Source organism: Buteo buteo, chromosome 13 (genome assembly GCF_964188355.1).
Source record: "Buteo buteo chromosome 13, bButBut1.hap1.1, whole genome shotgun sequence".
Lineage (NCBI taxonomy): Eukaryota > Metazoa > Chordata > Aves > Accipitriformes > Accipitridae > Buteo > Buteo buteo.
The window spans coordinates 12,198,539-12,220,264 of record NC_134183.1 but is presented as its reverse complement, the minus strand read 5'-3'; the positions used below and the strand labels follow the sequence as shown (position 1 = coordinate 12,220,264).

General features: G+C 65.8%; 1 protein-coding gene across 2 annotated transcripts; it reads left to right on the top strand.

Annotated features, from left to right (window-relative positions):
• The first annotated feature begins 4,531 nt into the window (after window positions 1-4,531).
• On the top strand, window positions 4,532-21,588 carry FURIN (furin, paired basic amino acid cleaving enzyme). 2 transcript variants are annotated; one of them, XM_075044777.1, is made up of 16 exons: window positions 4,532-4,664; window positions 6,661-7,045; window positions 12,606-12,704; window positions 13,444-13,539; window positions 14,150-14,278; window positions 14,532-14,608; window positions 14,979-15,067; window positions 15,311-15,483; window positions 16,496-16,708; window positions 17,042-17,142; window positions 17,278-17,381; window positions 17,569-17,686; window positions 18,700-18,879; window positions 18,965-19,089; window positions 19,484-19,600; window positions 19,686-21,588. In XM_075044777.1, the coding sequence occupies exons 2-16, from the start codon at window positions 6,866-6,868 to the stop codon at window positions 20,252-20,254; spliced, it is 2,370 nt and encodes a 789-aa protein (XP_074900878.1). In that variant the 5' UTR covers window positions 4,532-4,664; window positions 6,661-6,865; the 3' UTR covers window positions 20,255-21,588. The 2 variants fall into 2 exon arrangements, with proteins under 2 accessions (XP_074900878.1, XP_074900879.1); XM_075044778.1 differs by lacking the exon at window positions 4,532-4,664 and having other exon boundaries at window positions 5,684-7,045.
• Window positions 21,589-21,726: the final 138 nt, after the last annotated feature.

Sequence of the window (21,726 nt, the reverse complement as noted above, 5' to 3'; positions counted from 1 at the left end):
AGGAGCTGGGACAGCCCTGTTAGAGCTGTGCAGGGAGGAGGGACGGGGTGTGCGGCAGGACCCCAGCTCTGAGGGCTCCCCTGGTGCCTTGTAGCTTGTGGTTTGCCTTAACAACCCAGGCATTAGTAGCTTTATAACCCTGCAGCAACTGATGGTCCTTCCCAGGATTAAGCAAGAGCTCATTCATGCGTTTCTGGCCTTTATGCCTGGACAGCAATTAGAGCTCCTGCTCTGCATTTGGTCATCTGATGAGATACTAATCTTGAGGGTTATCACAGTGTGTTCCCACTTAGCGAGTCCTGTGCCACCGTGGCAAGGAGTGAGCTTTGACATAGGACATGGTGAAGCAATTAGACACACCAGTTAAAGGAAAGCTTGGAAATTGCACACAAAGCACATAATGTCCCATTCAGGTGAAGCAAAACTAAAGACCTCAGCAAACAGGGAAATGCTTTCACAGCCTGGCTCGGTTCTGTGACCGCAGGCATTGGAGGCCGTGGTGAGAAGCGGCCCTTGGCCTGTGACGTGTCTTTTCTGCCCCACATCCCCTTGAGAGGCGCAGCCAAGCTGGAGAAACCAAATGTTGGCATTGCCCGAGCTGGCGTGGGGGGCCCCAGCCCTGCAGGCAGGGGTGCAGGAGGTCTCCTAGGGCAGGGCCCTGCAGCACCCATCGCGGCATGGGGTGCGCGGGGGTGTCATGGCTCTATGCCTGCCCTTACCGGATCCCCTGGGGACACAGCAGACAGGCTGCCGAGAGCTGGTGCGGCGGAGGGCAGCCCCAGCCCCCTCTCCCCAGCGCAGTGGCTGCTGACGTGTCGGCCCTGCAGCAGCTTGGCAGTCAGCAGCCGGGCTGCGGCAGGGGTGGGGAGCACTGAGCCCCCCGTTCCTGGGGTGGTGTGAGGCTGGCAGCTGCTGGTGGGAGTGAGCCCGGAGCCCGGCCAGCACCCGGCACAGACCAGGCTGCTCCTTGGTGCTCTGCCAGCTTGCTGGTGAAAACCTGCACCTGCCAGGCTTTGGGCTAGATTTCTGTGTCTGTATCTGTAGGCAGCCCCTCCCCAGCCTACCTGTCTCTTTTTGGGGCTTTTGCTGAAGGGCCACAGGTGGGCTCTCTGCCCGGGTGTTGCCTGCACACGTCTACTTGTGTTCCTGCACGGAGCCCCCAAGTGCCGCAGGCACCTTATGGTGCTCGGGTGGGCAAGGATGTTCCTGCACCTGCACAGCTGCAGTTGTGGGGGGACAGACGAAGGCAGGGTGCGACACGCCACAGCCCAGAGCAGGGGCAGTGCTGTGGCAAGGCTGCGGGTCGATACCTTGGCAGCATTATGGCTGCTGATGACAGAGGCAGATAAAGTTACAGAACCACCCTGTGCCACTGCTGTTTGTGTCTGCAGCTGTACCGCAGGGCAAGGTCAGGGTGTCTGGGCTGGGCCTTGAAGTCCCCCGCGTGTGACCACAGTGAGATGTTGTGTCTGGGAGCATGGCTATGAATAGAGCCTCTCCAGCTGGCGGGACCCTGCGGAGCGCAGCTCCTGGCTGGGCAATGGCAGTCCCAGCTCCGGGGGCACTGGGGCCTTCCCAGGAGCCTGCCGGTAGCATCCAGCAGTGAGGGGAGGAGAGGAGAGGGACCGGAGAGACTCCAGGGTAAGGGGACTGCGGGAGAGGGCACGGGGGGGGGGGCGGGGCTGGGGACACACGTTCACAGCACAGCAGTCGCTGCGGGCTCACCCCTGCACCAGCATGGGCATGGGGGCAGAGGGGGTTGCTGTGCTCCAAGTAAACATTTAGTTACTGATTTGGTCCTTCTGGATGTCCTCTGCCTGCCGTTGCTGCCCATTATTTGGTTTTCTCCACTGTTTGTGAGGGCCCTCTGCCCTTCCTCTGCTGGGTGGCTGCTGGGAAGCGGCACTGCCACAGTCCTGCTGTGTCCCCGAGCTCCCCCCAGGCTGGGGGTGCCTGTGGGCAGGGGTGCAGCCCCATCGCTGCTCTGCCTCCCGGAAAACTCGGGCAGATGGGCAGTTGCATCACTGTTGGAGGTTGTGCAATCCCTGCAACCCGAAAGCCAAAAGTTGACCTGATTTTTCCATGAAAGTAGGTTTCTACTGATTGTGTGTGCTGCCGGGCCACACCACACAGTGTGCTCGGTGCAGAGGAGCATGGCGGGGTCTCCCCCCGGCCCCAGTGAGTAGTTTGGCCCCTGTGCCTACAGTGTGGGCTCCAGGGGATGCTGCAGGACATCGCCTGGAGGGCAGGCCTCGCGGGGAGCTGCTGGCTGGCTGGCGGTAGCACGCTGCCGGTACGATGGTGCACTGGGAGTCGCTGTGCCGAGTGGCCTGCTCCTGGTGGTCTACCCGGAGTGGGCTGATGTCTCCAAGCGATAGCCCCCAAGTCACTTAAATGTCCAAGAGGAGGGTTCATGGTCCTGGCAGACGCTGCTGCGATAGCTGCTTCACCCCCTTAGTGCCCCGTAGGCAGGGGCTGAGCAGAGGGAATGCTGAGCAGTCCCCTAAGGTGTGGGGGGAACAGCAGCCCTTCAGATGCAGCCTGATGGCCCTGCTCTCTGCTCTGGCTGCAGCTGGCCCCCGGCCCTGGGGGGCTGCTGGGAAAGCAGATCCCATTCACATGCGTGGCATTGTGCTGCAGCCAAGTGCTCCCCAGCTACAGGCGTTGTCTTTGGCAGGGGTGCGGGGTCAGCGTGCGGGTCCAAAGCCAGCAGTTTAGGTAAGAGAGGGGTGCTTCCTGCCTGCCTGCCCTGCGGCACCGAGATAAGCCCCGTGGTGACAAGGGCCCTTTGTCAGCTCCTCTCCCCTGCGTGACATGTCACAGGGGCCAGGTGCAGCAGCTTGTCACCTGCCCGGGCACGACTGCCAGCGCCTAAAGGAGGCATCTTAAGACAAGGCGCGCGGGCGGGGGCCAGGCGAGGCAGCCCGCCTACCACCCTCCCTCCCACCACGGGGCCAGGGTCCGGCTCAGGACCTGCCCCTAGCACAAATATCCCCCATATAACTCTGCTGGGCACTCCTGGCTCGGCTGCGCATCCAGGGGCCGGCCTGGGCTCGCTGGCCACCAGGGACGACTCCCGACCAGGCTGAGGTGGCGCAGGGGTGAGTGCTGCACATCCACGGGGTGCCGGGGCCCCTCCAGGCTGCCCAGCGGGACCGTGGCCCCAGAAGGTGGACCTGGGGTACCACAGCCCCTACGGCTGGTGGTGCCTGGTGGCGGCTCTTGGGGCCGGAGAGCGGGGTCAGCCCGGCCTGAGCCGCTGCCCCTGGGGTGACGCTGCAGCCAGGCGTCTGCCCTGCAAAACTAACCCAGTTTAACAGAAAAACCTGCCCTGTGCCAGATTTTCTGGGCTGTTCTCAGCATCTCAGTTACCAAGGTGACTGTTTCCTGTGCGATTGCTAATGCTTCACAATCTCGATCATGATATCTGAGCGACTTCCTTTTCTCTGTAAGGAGCTGTAGGACTCACTCCTACCCGGGGCTGCCCAGACCCCTTCTGAGGTGCGGAGGAGTCAGGTCAGTTTGGGTTCTGCTGCTTTTGCTTTTTGCTCTTGACCCGGCTTTTGCATCACTCTTGACATGGTCCCGTGCATGCGAGGGACAAGAGTCTATTGTTTTTTACGAACGACCGCAGCCAAGATGAGCTGCAATTCACTTCTCACCTTTTCTCCTTGGTGGAAGCCTCTCTCCTGAAACCTGAAACTGAGCTGATGGATTTTCCTTGTGTTGCTGCTTTCCGGACAGTTTCTCCGTCAGGCTGCGTGCTGGCCCGGGGATGCAGCACCCCGCGATACGGCCTTTGCGGGGAGGCTGGTGCCACTCCTGTCGGCCTGGTTGAGGAACCCCCTGCTCCGGCGGCTGCCGGGGCTGGAACGGGCCGCTCTGGGTAGGCTCGTGTCCCGCCAGCCCCACGCCGCAGAGTGACCCCGCCGCCTGCCGCTCCGGGCACGCGGGGACGCGAGGCGAGGCGGCTTCTGGGCACCCTTCTCTGTGGGCGCCCTCCTCTGCGGGCGCCCTCGCACCCCCGGTCGGGTCCCAGGGTCCACGGGGGGGGGCTGGGCTCTCGCGGGGCAGATCCAGGTCTCCCGCTGGGGCCGGCACGGGCGGCCCCGCGTCGGGACGGGGGAGAGGCTGTGCTGAGCCCCGGGCCGTGCCCGGTGTCGGCGGAGGGCGGGTCACCCCCGGCCGGGAAGAGGGGGAGCGGCCCCGGCTCTGGCGGTGCCCGGGGTGGGGTGGGGGGAGCTGGGCCCAGCGCGGGGCAGCGGGGCCGGGGGCTGCGGCGGGGCGCGGAGAGCTCGGCGGCGCCGGTGCGGCGGCGGGACGGGCGGGGCGGGCGGCGGTGACGGCATCCGGCGGCGCCCGGCGGAGCGGCGGCCGTGCCGGGCCGCGCCGCGCCGGGCCGAGCGGAGCCGGGCCGAGCCGAGCCGAGCGGGGCCGGTCGGTCGGTGCGGGGCCGGTCGGTCGGTCGGTCGGCGCGGGGCGGGGCGGCGGGCGGCGCTGACAGCTGCTCGGCGTAAACAAGCGGCCCCGCCGGCCGCCCCGGCCGCCCCTGCCTGGGCCGGGCCCGGCTCCGGGGCGGGCGCTCCGGGCGCCCCGCGGCGTGACGCGGCGCCGCCGACAGACGGGCCCGGCCGCCGGCGGGACGGGAGCGGGCAGGCCGCGCGGTAAGGGCGCGGGGACGGCGGCGGGGACGGTGCTCGACCCGCCGGCGCCGGCGGTTTGACAGCTGGGGCGGCCCCGGCCGGGCGGGACCCCGGGCGGCGGCGGCGGCGGGGCCGGGCCGGGCCGGGCGGGGGCGGCTGGTGGCGCCGCGGCCGTTGGGCAGCCCCGGGCTCGGGGCACAGCGGTCTGGGCTGGGGGGCAAGGTCTGCCCGCCCGGCGGGCACCCGCGGACGCGGAGCTCTGGCCGCCCCGGCGAGGGGAGCTGTTGCTGGAGCTGGGGCTGGGGGCGACCGCGGGCCGGGGACCGGCCCGGCCCGGGCGCGCTCTGGGGCTGGCGGTGGGGACGGCCGGAGCAGCGGCCGCGAGAAGGCGAGGAGGCAGCCAGGCCTCGTCCCGTCGCGCCCGTGGGGCCAGCCCCGGCCCGGCCGCCCTCGCAGCCACCCGCGGCTCTGCCGCCGGACTCGCCCTGCGGGTGCGGGGACGGCCGGCGGCTCCGGCCGTGCCGCGGGGCCGCTGCCACAGCCTGGGGACTGCCGCGTCGCTGCCGTGCGGCGGCGGGGCTCGGCTCGTGGGGAAGCGCTGGTGTCCGTCGGTGCCGGAAAGGATCCCGGCCAGCTGCTGCCCTGCGTGTGCCAGATGCGATCGGCAGCGTGCCGCTCCTGGGGCTGTGGGTGCGGAGCAGACAGCGTGGCCTGGGAGCTCACGGGGACTTGTTTCCCCGCTCGCACCCCGCCGTGCGGGCTGGCCTGCAGCAGCCCAAGGCTGTCCCTCCTTCCTTCTCCTGCTCCCAGTGTGCGGACGGCTGTGGGTGCCTCGGCAGGGTGGCCGGGCCCACAGCCGGCTGAGGTCTGGTCATGGAAGGGGAGCCGCAGCGTGCCTGAATCGCGGCACTGTCTGCGCTGCAGCTTGCGGCGAGGTCTCAGGTGGCTGCCAGGAGCTGCTCTCCTCCCCTGGCAGCACCGCAGGCTCCCTGCTTGCTGGGGCCGCTGCTTGCTGGAGGGGGATGGGGCTCCCCTGGGCACTGCTGGCTCTCACCTTTCCCACTGTCTCTGAAACACGACCCGGTATTTCAGGGTGCCTGTGGAGCTCCGTGTGTGGAGCTCGCACCGGTGCTGTCGTGTTACAGGCTCCTTTGCGCTGGGTGGGTCGCTCCCTGCTCTGCTCCCCACCTGCCTTCCCAGCTTCTTGTGTTTGGCCTCTGACATGGAGCGAGCTGTCCCCAGGCATCCCTGTGTGCAGGTCCATGGGTGGGTGCTGGAGGTGATGGTGTACCCCTTTTCCTGGTCCCTGTGCCGGTTTCCTTTCTGTTGTGAAGATGAGTCACACCGGTGTCACCATGTTGTGCTCCAGGGGAAGGGCAGAGCTGAGCTGCTGGTGGTGACAGGCAGCACGGCACTCGGCACTGCTACCAGGCACTGCCTGGTCGATTGCTGACTGTGGAAGTGCTGGGGCCTGGGGCTCCAGAGAGCCCCAGGGAGCAAGGGCTCTCCCTGGCTTTCCTCCTTCCAGCCTCTCGTTTAGCTGGGGTTCCTCACACAGCATCTGTGGGCATCTCTGGTCTCCCTTTGGGACTGGAGAGGCAGGCTTCCCATCCCAGTTGCTCCTAGCTCCGCACCCAGATAGGCCCGTCCCGGGCTGCAGGAGGCATGGCTTCCCTTGCCTTGCCTGTCCCCTCCTTCGGTGCCCTTCTCCCCTCCTGGTTTGTTTCCTGTGTTTGTAAGCACAGAGCGTAAGTACACATTGGGCAATAGGCAAGGTAAACAGCGGTGGCGTGCTGGGGCAAGCATGCTGGGGCGGGCGCCCTGCGGAGCCAGCCGCCACCATGGCTCCTCAGGGCCCCAGGTCCCATGCAGCTCTCCGTGAACCACAGTGGACAGTGGGTGCAGTGTGCCAAGGCCCCCTTGCCTGGTGCTGGAGCCGTGGCTTGGTCCAGCAGAGCCCTTCCTGGGTTTGAGGAGAGGCGTCCCGGGGCCTGACCACTCTTCCATCTCTCTGCAGATTGTGCTGCTGTCCCAGACGGTCTGTTCCTGCTGCTGCTCTCTGGCCCGGCTGTTGTGGGCTCGTCCCCATGCTCTCTTGGGCTGAGCAGGGGCCAGCAGGGCACAGAGGCCAGCGCGCCTCAGGGTGCTGACACAGGGAGGCCGCTGGACCCACCGCTCCTGGGACCCTCCTGCTCCCCAGCTAGAGGAACTCCGATACTCTGATGGATCTGAGACCCTGCTCGCTGCTCCTGCACTGGACTCTGGTGGTTGCCCTCGCTCTCCTGGCCCAGGAGGTGCTGGCCCAGCGTATTTACACCAACACCTGGGCTGTGCTCGTCCCCGCAGGGCCCCAGGAGGCTGACAGGCTGGCCAGGAAGCATGGATTCCTCAATCTGGGCCCGGTAAGTCCCCTGCTTACCTGTCCCTGTGGAAGTGGTGTCCTCTGCCATCTCTGCCATGGTCTGGGCAGGCACTGGGCTGGGTCCTGGAGGTGGCTTGGGGGCTGCTCTTTCTGACAGCAGAGCTGCTGTGTTCGCACCCGTTTGCTGCAGCCTTCCAGCATCCGTTGTGTTGACTCAAGGGTGGTAATTAGCTGGATGGAGCCAGGGCCTTCCCCTGCCAGTGGGATGGTCTGGTGGCATGGCACGGCACAGCACACCCTGCCTGCTGGAGGGGGAAGGAGGAAAAGCCCATCGCAGCGCGAAAAATTGGGAGTGCTATGCATTGGTGGAGGAGAGGAGGGCTCCCGGTTCCCGATGGTGCTCCCCCCAGCGAGCTGCCCCAGCGTGGCACAGCCTTGGCTCAGCTGGAACGGCAGCAGCACCTACTGGGTGCCCCCAGAGCAGGTGGTCTGACAGTGGCCATGTGTCCTTGGCCCTAAGCTGCCCTTCACAGAAGGTGTGTCAGCAGGTCCTCACCACTCTCGGCTTTCTCTGCCCTCAGCCAGTGGAGGGACAGGGCAGCATGCGCAGCTGTGCTGAACCAGCACCTCCATCAACCCCCTGGCAGCAGGGTGGGGAGAATGGGGTCATGGCAAAGGAACTGGGGCCCCTTGTGTTTTCTGTAGTCCTAGCTGTTCCTGGCCTTGTCCCCAGTGCGAGGAGCTTCAGGGTGCTCTCCTCCTGGCAGCCTTGGCAGGACCCAGCTTTCCTGTGCTCCAGGCCCAGGGAGCCAGCTCCGCTTTCCCTGGCCGACTGTGGGCTGTGCCCTCATTGGTAGCAAGTGTGCTCGCAGGTTTGGCTCCTGAGACGTCAGCGTGAAAGCCAGGCCGTGGCTGAGAACCGCAGGGCCGGTGGGCCAATGGCCAGGCTCCTGCTTGCCAGCGCGGTGCTGCAGGGAGGACATGTCTCTGTTGGCAGGCCACTTCTCACAGGCCAGCGCTTCTTGATGCTGCTGTTGTAGCACAATGCCGGCTCCCCCGTGCTGTTCGTGCAGGCTGATCTGTGGGTCTTTTCTCTGCCTTGTGCCACAGGCAAGGCACCAGCCTCTGGGCTGGCGGCAGGTGGGGGCTTAGCGGATGGAGCTGGCGCCATCACAGCTGCCATGACCAAGGTGGGGGCCAAGGGGATCCCATGGGAGTGGGTGCAGCAGGGACAGCCCAGAGGGACAGCCCCCACGCAGGCATGGGGAGCTGGACAGGCACTGCTTTGGCGAGGTGAGGCTGGCACTGGTGGAGCAGAGCCTGTGTGTCTCTGCCAGCCCCTGCTGGGCTGCCTGCGTGCCCGGGGGTCTGTTGCCCGGAGAGTGGGGCTCTGCCGCCAGGCTGGGCTGGCTCTCCGGGAAGGAAGCGAGGGGCGAAATCCCAAAGGAAATTGCATAACTTGTGGCTGCTGTGTCAGGACCTCGCTGTGAGCAGCTGCCGCGAGCTGCGGCGGGCGGAGAAGGTGGCCACCGCTGAAGCTGGCGGGTGCCTTGTCCTGCCACTTGAAAGGAGCCCTGCACGGGGTGGTGGGTACGCAGGGCTCCGGGGACAGGGAGCCCCAAGTCCTCTGGGATTTGTGCTAGAGGAGGGAACTCTGTGGGGGCCAGGGCCAGGCCCCACTGAGGGTGTCTGTGCTGGGGCAGCAATGGGGCGCCTCACACAGGTGCTGTCTGCGGGAAGGGTCTTATGGCCGATGTCAGGGCAAAAGACATGTTGGGCCAGGGCCGCTGCCATGCAGAGGGGACCGGGAGAACAGCCCAAGACATGTCCTGCTGGGCCAGGTCTCTGCCAAGACCCCTGGGAGCGGGGACAGGACTGAGGTGCCATCAGCCTGCTCCTGGCAGCATTTCCCATCACGCTGTGGTGCCATGTCCCAGGCCCAGCTGCCAAGGCTGAGGGGCACTTGACTCTGCAGCCATGTGTCCACTGGCCCAGGGGTGCCCGTCAGGCCCTGGGCTGCAGCACAGAGCCGTGCAGGACCCTGTGGCTCAGTGGGGAGCCCAGGGCTGTTTGGGGTCCATCCCTGTGAGGCATGGAGGCTATGCGCCAGCTCTGCCCAGCAGCGCTCACCTTCTCCCCGCGCTGTTCGTTCTGCGGCCAGAGGCTGGCACCTCTCCTCCGGCTCTCCCAGCCCACTCAGCTGCCGGTAGAGCAGCAGTGAGGCAGCACCTGCAGGCAGAGCCCCGTGGGCTGTGGCAGCTTGGGCTGTGGCAGGAGCTGCTGGTCTGGGCATGTTTTCTCCTGTTCTGGAGCCTGTCTCGGTGTCTGTGCTGTGGGATGAGGCTTGGCTGGCCTGGGCAGCCCACTCCTGCAGAGGGGCTGTGGTGGCCTGGTGCGAATAGCAGGGCTGGAAGGAGCCAGGCTTTCCCCCTCTGGAGGTTTTTGGGCTGCTGTTCCTGGAGGGGGTGTGCTGCTGGGACAGGATGTGGCAGCCAGGCTGCAAGGGGGGGGACCGGGTGCTTCTGGCAGTGCCCCAGTGAGAGGCCTCCAGGGTCCTTATCTGAGAGGATCCTGGCCTCAGCGTGGGGTCTGGACACTGTCCTCGGAGGCGTGCTGTCCTGGCGTACTCCCTGCTCTGCTGCTGCCTGCAGAGCCAGGGCAGGCAGTCAGTCCCCTGGGTCAGCGATGCCTCTGGCAGAGAGGTGCCAGGACCTGTGTCTGGTGCTAGTGGCCTTGAAGGGGACCCAAAGGACAGTGCGGGGGAGGTGAGTGTCAGAGGAGAGGGACAGATGCGGTAGTGAGGCGGGAACACGGTGGTTCATGCTGCTGGGGCTGGTGCAGATTGGGGGGTGCAGGCGCTGCCTGCTCCAGCTGGGGATGGGGAGCACCGGGGAAGGGCTTGGCTGCTGATGCTGGCCTTGGGCTGCAGTGGCAGGACACTGAGGCTGAGTGGCCCCAGCAGCACTAGCCCAGGGAGGAGTGCTCTTACCTCCTGTACCTCTGGGCTGCAGGTCCCCGCTAGCCCCTGCTGCCACCCAGCACATTGCCCTGCTCCTGGGGACGTGGGCAGGAGCGTTGGCAGCCCACTGGCCCTGGTGGCCACGAGCTGTGGCAGGAGGTCAGGGCAGGAGCGGCGAGCTGGCACCACTTCCCATGGGATCAGTGCTGCCCGGCCCAGGGGGACACAGGGCTGGGGGGCAGCTCTGCCCTTGCTGAGGACAGGGACTGCAGGGATTAGGGTGGAAGTGCGTGGGCTGGCCGGCTCCTGGTTGCCATTGCAGTGTCTGTGCAGACCTAATCCAGTCGGATGACCAGGCAGAACCACGATCTGTGTGCAGGAACAATCGGGGCTCTGTCCTTATCCCTGGAGGGGGTGAGGGGGTGCTGGGGGAGGGCAGTAACCCTGCAGCTTGCTTTCCCCTCTTGCCAGCCCAGCGCAGAGGCTTTTCACCTCGGCACCTCCCCAAATGCTCTGAGCTGCTGGGTGTCCCAGGCTGTACCGGGGGACACACAGTGTGCTGCAGGTAATAGGCCCAGGTCTGTCCCCAGTGGCTCTGGCAGTGCTGGAGTCACTATCCTGCCCTAACAGCAGCTCTGCAGCCGGCTGTACCAGGGCTCCAGCCACCTGCCCGTGCCCCACAGGGAAGGAGTTCAGAGCTGCAGGCCAAGGTCTGGCTTTTCCTCCGCTGGCCCAAGGGCAGGAGCAGTGCCCAGCTGCCACTGGCACCAGGGAGTGCAGCCCCGTGTCATGAACACTGCATCTTGGGGAGCCAGCATGGTCTGCGGCTTCCCTGGATAACACCAGCTGGCATGGCGTGGGGTTGACTGGCAGGCTGCGTTGTCCCCCGCCACGAGCTTGCTCCCCACCATGGTCCAAAGTCCAGGGAACACATGCAGAGAGAAGTGGGGTCCTGAGTTGGCAGCCGGGGGCTTTGCCTGCCCCTTCCCTGCAGACTGACGTGTGCCGGTGTGCTGCGAGCACCAGACTCCCATGGTGGTGAAGCCATGGACACAAGTCCTGACCCCGTTGTTTGGCTGCTGCCATCCTGTGCCGCCAGTGCTGGGCTGCCATGGGTTGAGTCCATTGCCTTTCCTGCCCACAGAGAGAGGCTGGTGCACGGGGGTCTTGTGCTGTGGGGGGAGCCGCGTGGAGTGGAACAATTCCCCTTGGGTGGGTGGGGGCTTGTCCTGCTGGCAGGCAGTTCCCCCAGAGCAGGGGTGGTGGAGGCCCAGCTTCCAGTGCCGGGGTGCGTTTCCATTGCCCCGCAGAGCACAGTGGGGGCTTTGGGGTGAAGCACATGACTTGGAGAGCTGCATCCTGGATTTGCTGCCCCAGGGCTGAGGGTGCCAGTCAGCTGGGTGCACCTTTCCTCCCCTGCTCAGCTCCAGCTGGCTGCGTGGCTGGCCAGGGTGGTGGCACATCTGCAGAGCTCTGATAAAGCTTGGGGGCGTTCATTAGCTGCCACCACGCTGTTTTGCGGCAACCTGGGGCAGCAGAGGGCAAGATGTCCTCTCCCTCGTGTTCCCACAGCCCTTGCAGCCCAGCCCTGCCGGCGATGGCGCAGCCTGGACAGCCGGATCCTGCCGGTGGCCACTGCCCAAGTTTTGTGGCTTCCAGCAGGGCAGGGTGGGCACTCGGCTCCCTTCTCCCCGGACCAGGCAGGCTGCTGGGCTGGGAGGCCCTGGGCGGCAGGGGTGGGGCCGCTGCGGCCAGGCCAGCCTCCAGGACATGCAGGAGGGGATAAGGAAATGACAGCACTGGAGAGGGTTTGGGGTTTAAAAATAACCGGCTGGGCGGCTGCATGGCCTTCTGGCCCAGCCGGGCTGTGCTGGAGTCCCGTCCTGCCCCAGCCCCAACTGGCCATCCCTATGTGCGTGGGAGCTGAGCCGGGGCCATCGCAGCATGGCTCCTCGGCTGGTGGCTGCCCCACCTGGCGTCGGATGCCTGCGTGCCCCCTCGCTTTGCTCTGCTGGAGGTGGCTGTGCCCCGATGTTGAGACCAGCTCTGGGTGGGTGCTCTGGTGGGGTGCTGGCCTGGGGTGCGTGGGGAGAAGGGCTCTGTGAGTGGCCTGTCTGGAGGAGCAGAGGCTGGCTCAGAGTCTCCCTGCCCTGGCTGGGGCCACCTGGGGAGTGGGGCCTCAAGCCCCCCCGGAGTTTCCCCTCACCAGTAGCAGGGGGTGCTGGTTGGCTCTGGGAGAGGAGCGGTGGTTTTGTCTCCTGAGGTTGGTGCCTCTTCCAGGCTGGCTCCGAAAGGCCTGTCCCTCTCTGCCACTGCTTGCTTTAGGTCTCCCTGCCAGGGCAGCAGCTTTGTTGGACAATTCGGGACATACTGGCATGTGGGGGGGTCTGTGGAAGGGTGAGGTGGGCAGAGGCTGTGTCGCTGTGGCCCCAGGGTCTCCCCAGCTGCCTTGTCGCCAGCTGCCGCAGCCTCTTTCAGGAAATCCTGCCCCATGTACCTGGACATGAGCCCCAGCAGCTGCTCTGGAGTCGGGGGCCCAGCCTGCTTGTGGCAGCCCCCCGGGCTTGGGCTTGCAGGTGGGGGGATGGGGAATCAGAGAGACAGGGCTCTCCTGTCCATCCTGCTCCTTTCTCTGTTGCAGATCTTTGGTGACTATTACCACTTTCGGCACAGTGGTGTGGTGAAGCGGTCCCTCTCACCCCACCAGCCCTGGCACAGCCGTTTGGCCAGGGAACCGCAGGTATGTACAGCGCGGGGGTCCTACCTGCCATCTGCGGGGGCCTGTCTTTGATCCTGGGCACTTCATGCTGCCATGTGAGCCAGTAGTGGGCTGAGCTGCCTTGAACCAGCCCCTGGCTCTGAGACCTATGGTAGAGCCAGGTGGGACCCCAGCACGTGGCTGGCAAGGGCAGGGGGGCGACAGAACTGGCATCACCGCCCCGTGGGCTGCTGTGATCGCAGGGCACAGGGCAGCCTCTGCTCCCTGCAGGGCTCTCTGTCCTTGTACGCAGGGCAAGGTGTGCAGGGCAGTGCCGGCAGTGCCAGATCCCAGCGCGGAGGTGCGGCAGGGCTGCTGTGACCTCTGGCCCCTGGCTCCAGCCCAGGGGCCTGGCACGCCGGCAGCGCAGCGGGGCATGCAGCGTGTCGCGGCAGCTGGCAGGCTCTTGGCAGCCTGCTGCTCTGCAGAGCTCTACGCTCTGACCTGCCCGCTCCACTGGAGCAGAGTCTGCTGCGGGACACCCGGCACTGCCGCCCTGTCATGGCTGGACAGGGGAGGCCAGGAGGATGGTCTAGGTGCTGCGGTGGCTCTGGCAGGGTTGGATGCTCTGCCAGCATGCTGGCAGCTGGCCCTGAGCTCCCCAGGGACAGCCCCTCTGGGCAAGTTGCTGGCCGGAGGGCAGGGGGCCTGGGGAGCTGCTGGCACAGGCGAGAGCTGCCAAGGGGGCAGTGATGGAGCCCCATGCCCTCTCTGCCCCCAGGTGCAGTGGCTGGAGCAGCAGGTGGCAAAGCGCAGGACCAAGCGAGACGTTTTCATGGAGCCCACAGACCCCAAGTTCCCGCAGCAGTGGTACCTGGTGAGTGCTGGGCAGGGGCCGCACAGTGCCAAGCGAGGAAGGGAGCCACACAGTTGTGACAGCGAATGCAAATTCTGGGTATGCGGTTGTGTCATCCGAGGGATGGCTGTCAGGTGGCTGCTGCTGCTGCCAGCCGGGCTGGCAGGGAGGAGGAGGAGGAGGAGGAAGGCCTGAGGCAACCACTTGGTGCTGTGTGTCCAGGAACACCCCAGGGAAGAGGCTGTGCACGTGGAGCTGTGGCTCCCTGCCAGGGTGCTGGCAGGGCTGGGGAGAGCCTGGGGCTGGACTAGCGGGGAGCAGCCCTTTGCCTGGCCCAGGAACAGGGTCCGTGCCTGTGCCTCTCTGTGTCATTGAACTCTGGCACAAGCCTGATCTCTGCAAAGGGAGCCATGTTTATGGGCCCCAAACACAGTCTGGGGCTCAGCCTCCTTTTGGCTGTGCCGGCTGTGCCTGGGTCCTCTGGGGTTTCCTCATCCCACACCACAGCAGAGAGAGGTGAAGGCTGCCTCTTGCCTGCCCTTACAGCTGGGCCTGGGAGGGGTCCGGGCACACCCCAGCTGCAGTGCCAGTGACTGGGCGCAGTTCCTATTGCCAGCACTTCTCTCGGCAGTACAACACAAACCAGCGGGACCTGAATGTGCGTCAGGCCTGGGAGCAGGGCTACACGGGCAAGGGCATCGTGGTTTCCATCCTGGATGATGGCATTGAGAAGAACCACCCTGACCTGGAGGGCAACTATGTAAGTGTGGGGCGATGCTGCAGGGTGGTGTGCTGTGGGAGCCTGTCTGGGTGACTGCGTTTGCTCAGTGCAGCCCTGGAGCTGCAGGGCTCGTGCCTGCCATGGCGGGACATGGAAAGAAGCGATGGAGGTGGGAGTGGAGCCTGCCCCTCTGCTCAGCCCAGCCTCAGGGCCATGGAGCACAGGCATGGCCCCTGTGGTGGGGCTTGGTGGCCGGGGTAGATGGTCTCTAACTGCCAGATCTGTCTTCCAGGATCCAGGGGCAAGCTTTGATGTCAATGACCAGGACCCAGACCCACAGCCCCGCTACACGCAGATGAATGACAACAGGTGAGGCAGGAGACAGAGGCGAGGGTGGCAGAGCCCAGCTGCAGCAGGGACTCAGTGGCAGTGCCAACCCTCACGGACTGCAGGAGGGTGCAGCGGTGGTGGCATGCTTCTGCCCCACAGAGAAACCCCCTGCCTCCCTTTCTGACACAACCAGCATCCTTTGGGGCTGCCCAGTGCCAGTCCAGGCCATTCAGTCCCCCTGCTCTGGAGCAGGAGAGTAGACAGAGGAGCCCTGCAGGGCCTTTGTCAGCTGCCTGATTCAGGAGGGACGGGAGACAGCCTGGGTGCTGGTCCTTCCAGCTGCGGCTGGTGCCCAGCCCTGTGCTCCTTGTGCCTCATCTGAGCACGCTTGGTCCTGTTTTGACTGCAGACATGGCACACGCTGCGCCGGGGAAGTCGCTGCTGTGGCAAACAATGGGATCTGTGGTGTTGGCGTGGCTTACAACGCCAGGATCGGAGGTGGGTGCCACCCTGCCCTGCGCCAAAAGCAAAGCCTGCGCTGGGCTCTGTGGGTGCCTCGCGGCTGGAGGAGTGGGCTGTGCTGGGGATCTTGGCACTGCTGGCCAGGGCAGCCCTGTGACGGCCCATGGCATGGGGCGGCAGCAGTGGATGGGAGGGCTCTCACCAGTGGCACCACTGCCCTGCGGCACGCAGCCGCCCTGCCCCATCCCGTCACCCGTGACGTCTGCTCTCTGGCCCTAGGCGTGCGCATGCTGGATGGGGAGGTGACTGATGCTGTGGAGGCCCATTCCCTGGGCCTCAATCCCAACCACATCCACATCTACAGTGCCAGCTGGGGCCCTGAGGACGATGGCAAGACTGTGGATGGCCCGGCCCGGCTGGCAGAGGAGGCTTTCTTCCGAGGGGTCAGCCAGGTGAGCAGGAGAGTTTGCTGGGGGAGTGCTGGCTGAGCTCCTGCCCCTTCCCCCAGGTTTTCCTTGTTCTGCCTGCCCTGGTTGTTGTCCCAGCCCTCCTGCAATGAGCTGTCTTCCAGCCCATCTCCAGGATCAGGCTCTGTTGGTTTTTCCTGTTCTTCCTGCATGATGGCTCTGAGTCAGGGCTCCTCCCGTGCTGGGTACTTATCTCGCCTTTCTGAGCAGCCCTGTCCTCCCTGCTCAGAGGACTCCTGAGCAGCCCCATGCTGGGACGGTCCCTCCCTGCTCTCCAAAGCCCTGTGCTGGTCCCTGCCTGGTTTCATGCCAGCTGCTCGCCCTCCCTTCCTCTGCCTGTCCACCCGCTGTCCCCATGTGCTGTCAGTGCAGCCTGTGCCTTGGCATTGCTGTGGTGCAGCCCACGTAGTTAGCTGTGCCCCATGTTCTGTCTGGGAATCCCTGCATGGAGAGACGCATATGCTGTGCAAGGCATGCTGGCAAACCTGCCTCACTGTGCCATGCCAGCTCTGTCACACATGCTGTGAGTGGAGCTGTGGCTTTTGGGTGCTGAGCAGCCGGTTGGGACTGCTCTGCTGAGCTCCCGCAGTGCTGCCAGGCAGCTGCAAATCCCACACAGGCAGAGTCAGCCTGGGTAATTTCCGAGTGCAAAAAGACATCAGTTCTTGGAAGCTCTCCTCCGACAGAGCCTCCTGCCACCCAGTGCCTTGCCTGTTGGGGAAGCCCCCATAGCCTCTGCAGAGGTGCCCCAGCACCCTCCGTAGGCATGGCGGTGGTGAGGGATGGCAGTGCTGGGTGCCCAGGCCCATGGGCCATGACTGGTGGCATCCCGCTGTCTCCCAGTGTCCCAGCTGCATCTGCTCAGTCTTTCCCACTCAGGCTGCAAGAGCCCTGGGGCTGGCACCGTCCGCATGTCCCCAGCTCCAGCCTGGGGCTTCCTGCCCTGCAGCAGCGCGGGTGACACTGGCGCTGGCCCTCACCCTGCCTCTGTTGCTAGGGCCGAGGGGGGCTGGGCTCCATCTTCGTCTGGGCGTCCGGGAACGGGGGCCGTGAGCACGACAGCTGCAACTGTGACGGTTACACCAACAGCATCTACACGCTGTCCATCAGCAGCACCACGCAGTATGGTAACGTGCCCTGGTACAGCGAGGCCTGCTCCTCCACCCTTGCCACCACCTACAGCAGCGGCAACCAGAATGAGAAGCAGATTGTGAGTTGGGGCTGTTGGTGTCTGCAGGCTGGGGGCTCAGAGCGGTGGGACGTGCCGTGAGCTGTGGCTGCTGTGGGCATCCCTCTGGGACCTGAGTGGGCTGCAGTGCTGGGAGCAGGGCTGGCCCCACTCTGCCATGCTACTGCCCTCCGGGTCTCTCCCAGGGCTCGGCCTCATGAGTTGAGGGCTTCTGGAGGGAAGCTCATGAGCTGCCCCAGGAGCGGCAGCTCTGCCTCGCCTCCTGCGGCCCTTGTGGGGATGCAAGCCCCCGAGCCAGATCCTGGACGTGGCCAGTAGCCACAGCACCTCCTACCCAAGCACTCCTCCTTGCAGGTGACGACTGACCTCAGACAGAAATGCACCGAATCACACACAGGGACGTCCGCCTCGGCGCCCCTGGCTGCTGGCATCATCGCCCTCGCCCTGGAAGCCAAGTAAGGGCGGGCACAGAGCAGGGCTGGGCTAGGGGTGGCCACACAAGCCCCATGAGGCAGCGGCACCTGGGCATGGACCTGCCTGGGGCTGGGAGGAGCTGGGTGCAGCTGCCTGAGCCCCGTGTCTCCCCGCAGCAAGAACCTGACCTGGCGGGACATGCAGCACCTGGTGGTGCAGACATCAAAGCCGGCTCACCTCAATGCCAATGACTGGGTCACCAACGGCGTCGGCCGCAAAGGTATCGGGGTGCCGGGGATGGACCATTCCCACAAGCATCGCTAGCCTGGGGGTGCTGGGGCAAAGCACCCTTGCATCCCTGGGGGACAAAGGAGGCAGGAGGCCCTGGTGAGCTGCGCAGTGCAGCCGGGCACATGTCCCCCCCCAGGGACCCCCAGGAGTGGCACTGACCCCCTTTCTGTCCACAGTCAGCCACTCCTATGGCTACGGCCTGCTGGATGCTGGGGCCATGGTGAGCCTGGCCAAGAACTGGACCACGGTGGGACCTCAGAGGAAGTGCGTCATCGACGTCCTCACGGAGCCGAAGTAAGGGCGGTGAGCCCAGGAGGGCATTGCCCAGCATCCGCCCAGTGCACGGCCCCACACAGGAGCCCGAGCGCCTCTGGGTCCAAGGCAGGGATTGGGGATGATGTCCAGGGCTGAGCTGTCCCTGAGACCCCAGGCCATCCTCCTGTGAGAGCTTGGGGAGAGCCGGGAAGGGCGCCTTCAGCTGTCCGGCACTGACATCGACTGCTCAGCCTGCCTGCTCTTGCTGGGGCCAGGCTGGGTTGGGCGCCGTGGGGGTGCAGGCAGGCTGGGGCACTGCGGTTTGGGAGCAGCCGGCACGAGTCATCCCCAGACAGAGGGGCTTTTCAGGGGTCAGACAGAAGCTCCTTTTATTCCTGTTTGGCTCCCATTGCTGCAGTGCAATGTGTGCCGAGTCTCATGTGCGGCCAGGGCGCTCCCCAGGGGCTCTCAGCAGGGAGGGGGACATCCCTGTGCAGGGAGGAAGCCAGGGCTGGGCCCTGCGTGTGCCTGCTGCTCTGCCCTGGTCCCCTGGGACCCACCCCTGCCCATCCAGAGCGGGCACTTCTTGCAACCGGTATCCTGCGCTGGCACCAGGGCCGGCGCCACAGGTGACTGCCAGGGGGACAGCCGCACAGAAGCACCGGGATGGGGATGGCCGTGCCCATGCAGTCCCTGGCCACACCGTGCAGGGTGTAGCTGGCCTGGTGGCGGGTGAAGAAAGGGCCCATTCAGGGCTGGCATGGAGCGGCGGCCGGGGAGGCGGCACCAGGCAGCGCGTGCTCGGCAGAGCAAACCCGACTGTGCCTAGGAACTGGGGCAGGCCTGCCTGCTGCCTGTGCCCTGTCTGGGAATGGAGAGGAGGTGCTGCCAGCTGCAGTGGGATTGCCTCGCCTCCCACTCCAGCTGCCTTGGGACACAGCACCCGGTTCCCAGGGCAGCTGCAAAGCCCGGCAGTGGGCAGCAGGGGCTGGAGCACCCTGACGCATGCCCCAGGGCTTAGGACTGGGCTCACTCTTGCCTGTCCTTGACAGGGACATCGGGAAGCGCCTGGAGGTGCGGCGGAAGGTGGATGCCTGCCTGGGGAAAGCCAACTACATCAGCCGGCTGGAGCACGCACAGGCCAGGCTGACGCTGTCCTACAACCGTCGGGGGGACTTGGCCATCCACCTCGTCAGTCCCATGGGCACCCGGTCCACCCTCCTGGCTGCCAGGTAGGTGCTGGGCTGCGGGGTGCCCCAGGATGGCCCCAGGTGTTTGCGGGACGCTGGCACCCACCTCTTTCCCCTCCTCGTACAGGCCCCATGACTTCTCGGCTGATGGCTTCAATGACTGGGCCTTCATGACGACGCACTCATGGGACGAGGACCCCTCTGGGGAATGGGTGCTGGAGATCGAGAACACCAGCGACGCCAACAACTACGGTAGGGCTGGACTGGCCTCGCCCCCACCATTGCTTCCCTCTTAGCCCGGGGTGGGAATGGGAGCAGAGTGGGTGCCCAGTGTCCTCCCAGCCCCCTTGAGCAGAGCCAGTGACACCTCAGATGCTTTGCAGTGACCTGGCTGGGGAGAGGCTGGAGGGGATGCAGCTGCTCTGGGGCTGCGGGGGTCTGGGGCAGCAGGTGCCCCCTGTGACAGCTGGCCTGGCTCCCCCCTGCCCTGCGGGCAGCCCTGTGCAGGGGCATGGTCGTACGTCGGGTACTCTTCCAGGTGATGGGCAGCCTGTGGCAGGGTCAGTGCAAGCCCCCTCTCTGTGCCTGTCCCAAGCACAGGCAGTCCCACAGGTGTGTCAGTGGTCCTCACCCCATGTCGTTGCAGGCACACTGACCAAGTTCACACTTGTGCTGTACGGGACGGCCACTGACTCCCCCAGCCTCTCCAACCAGCTGGAGAGCAGCGGCTGCAAGACCCTGACCCCCAGCCAGACCTGTGTGGGTGAGTGCAGGGCTGGCAGGGAGGGGGCGGGGGTGTGGGGTGCAGGTGGCTCCCCCTGCACGCGCTGACCCTGCCTTTCCCGCAGTCTGCGAGGAGGGGTACTACCTGCACCAGAAGAGCTGCCTGAAGCGCTGCCCTCCTGGCTTTGCACCCGGTGTCCAGAGCACGCACTACAACCTGGAGAACAGCGTGGAGCCCATCGCGCCCCACCTCTGCCTGCCCTGCCACCCCTCCTGCGCCACTTGCGCGGGGCCTGGCCCCAACCAGTGCCTGACCTGCCCTGCGCACTCCCACTTCAGCAGCCTGGACCTCTCCTGCTCCCACCAGACGCAGAGCAGCCGTGCGTCCCCTGCCCTGGCAGACGGCGAGGGGCTGGCCAAGGCCCCCCCTCCAGCCAACCTGCCTGTCCTCATCGCCAGTCTCAGCTGCATCCTTATCGTCGTCATCTTTGTCACCGTCTTCCTGGTGCTGCAGGCGCGCTCAGGCTTCAGCCTGCGGGGTGTGAAGGTCTATGCTCTGGACAGCGGGATTATCTCCTACAAGGGGCTCCCCTCCGACATCTGGCAGGAAGAGGGCCCCTCCGAGTCGGACGGTGAGGAGTACGAGGCCCACAGTGAGAGGACTGCCTTCATCAGAGACCAAAGTGCCCTTTGATGAGCCCTCCCGCCCCTCCCTCCTCCCTGCCCAGCACTGTGGGGCCGGGGCAGGTGAGGCCGAGGGGCCCCGGACTCTGCCCCCATCCCCCTCCTGCACCGCAGCAGCCCGGGGCTCCCCACCCGCCGGCATCGTCCCTTGGCCCTGGTCTGGGCTGCCGGGCATGGCCCCGCCAGCACCGTCCCCAGCTCGGCACCGTCCCAGTCTTGCACCATCTCTCTTGGCCCCGCGTCCATCCTGTACCCTACGCTGGGGTATTTGATGGCAGCGGGGCCCCTGGCGCTCACTGGCCCTGCACTGGCAGCCGTGTCCCCTGCCCGAGGTGGGAGCTGCTGCTGGGGGGTCATGCAGGTCCCCCGGCGTGGGCAGCATGTGGGGTCCCTGGGTTGTTATTGCTCAGGCTGGGCTGGCCGGGGCAGGAGTGGCTGTGCCCTGAGCCTAGCCCACGGCACGGCATCCCCCTGCCCCTGCCGCCCTTGGCACCTGCCGGGCCTCTGCCCGTGTCCCTGGCTCGGCCCACTGTGTCCCGGCTCCCCACCACCTCCCGAGGGCCTGTCTGCCTCCACCCGTGCCCTTCAACAGCAATAATGGCCAGGCGTCAGCCTCTGCTGCCTGCTTGCCCGCTGCCTGCCCCTTCCACCGTGGCTGTGGCTGCCTGCAGCGTGGACAGGAGCCCCCCTGCACCGGAGAGCACGGGGCAGGGCCGCGCCTTGCCTTGTGCCCGAGGCTCAGCCCCCCAGCGTGGGCAGGGACCACCTCGCACAGACCCTGCTCTGCCGGGGTTGCCCCGGGTCCCCTCTTGTTTTGCCCCTCGGCAGGGCTGGGTGCGCTGCTGGCCGGGGCAGTTGGGCAGTGCTGGTGCCTGCACTGCCCTGGCTCTGCCTGCACCCTGCTTGTGCTGGGCAGAGCCCAGCGTCCCTGCAGCCCCAGCCCCCAGAGCGCCCCTGCCCCCCCGACGTGCCTTGCCCCCACTTGGTGACAATCCGTTCCGCTCCCTGCCGGAGCCCCTTCCCGGCGCCGCCTGCCCTCGCTGCCCCTTCCCCACGGGCTGGGGGCCGGTGCCGCGAGCCCCTTCACCGTCCGCCGCCGCACACCGGGGCTGTGGCATGGGCTCCCACCCGCCCCGTGCCAGCGCCAGTCCCAGCCTGCCACGGACGGAGCCGCCGGCCGGGGGCCACAGGACTATTTTTCTATAATAACTTTTTGGTGCACAGTAATTTTTTCTTGTAATTTAATCAGCCGGGAGCTGCCTCCTGAGCCTGTTTTTAATTTAATGGATGTGGATATAACACTAGAGAGACTGAGTTATTAAATGTTCAGAACTATGCAAACCAGCTCCGCTGCCTGTGCTCTGTGTGCCGTGGCTATGGGTGGCCCTGCCCTGGACTGGCAGCCTGGCCCTGGGGGCAGGAGGGTGCTGAGCTGGGGGCTGTCACCCCGTGCTGCTGTGCTGGGCCTGTGGGGCGCCTGTA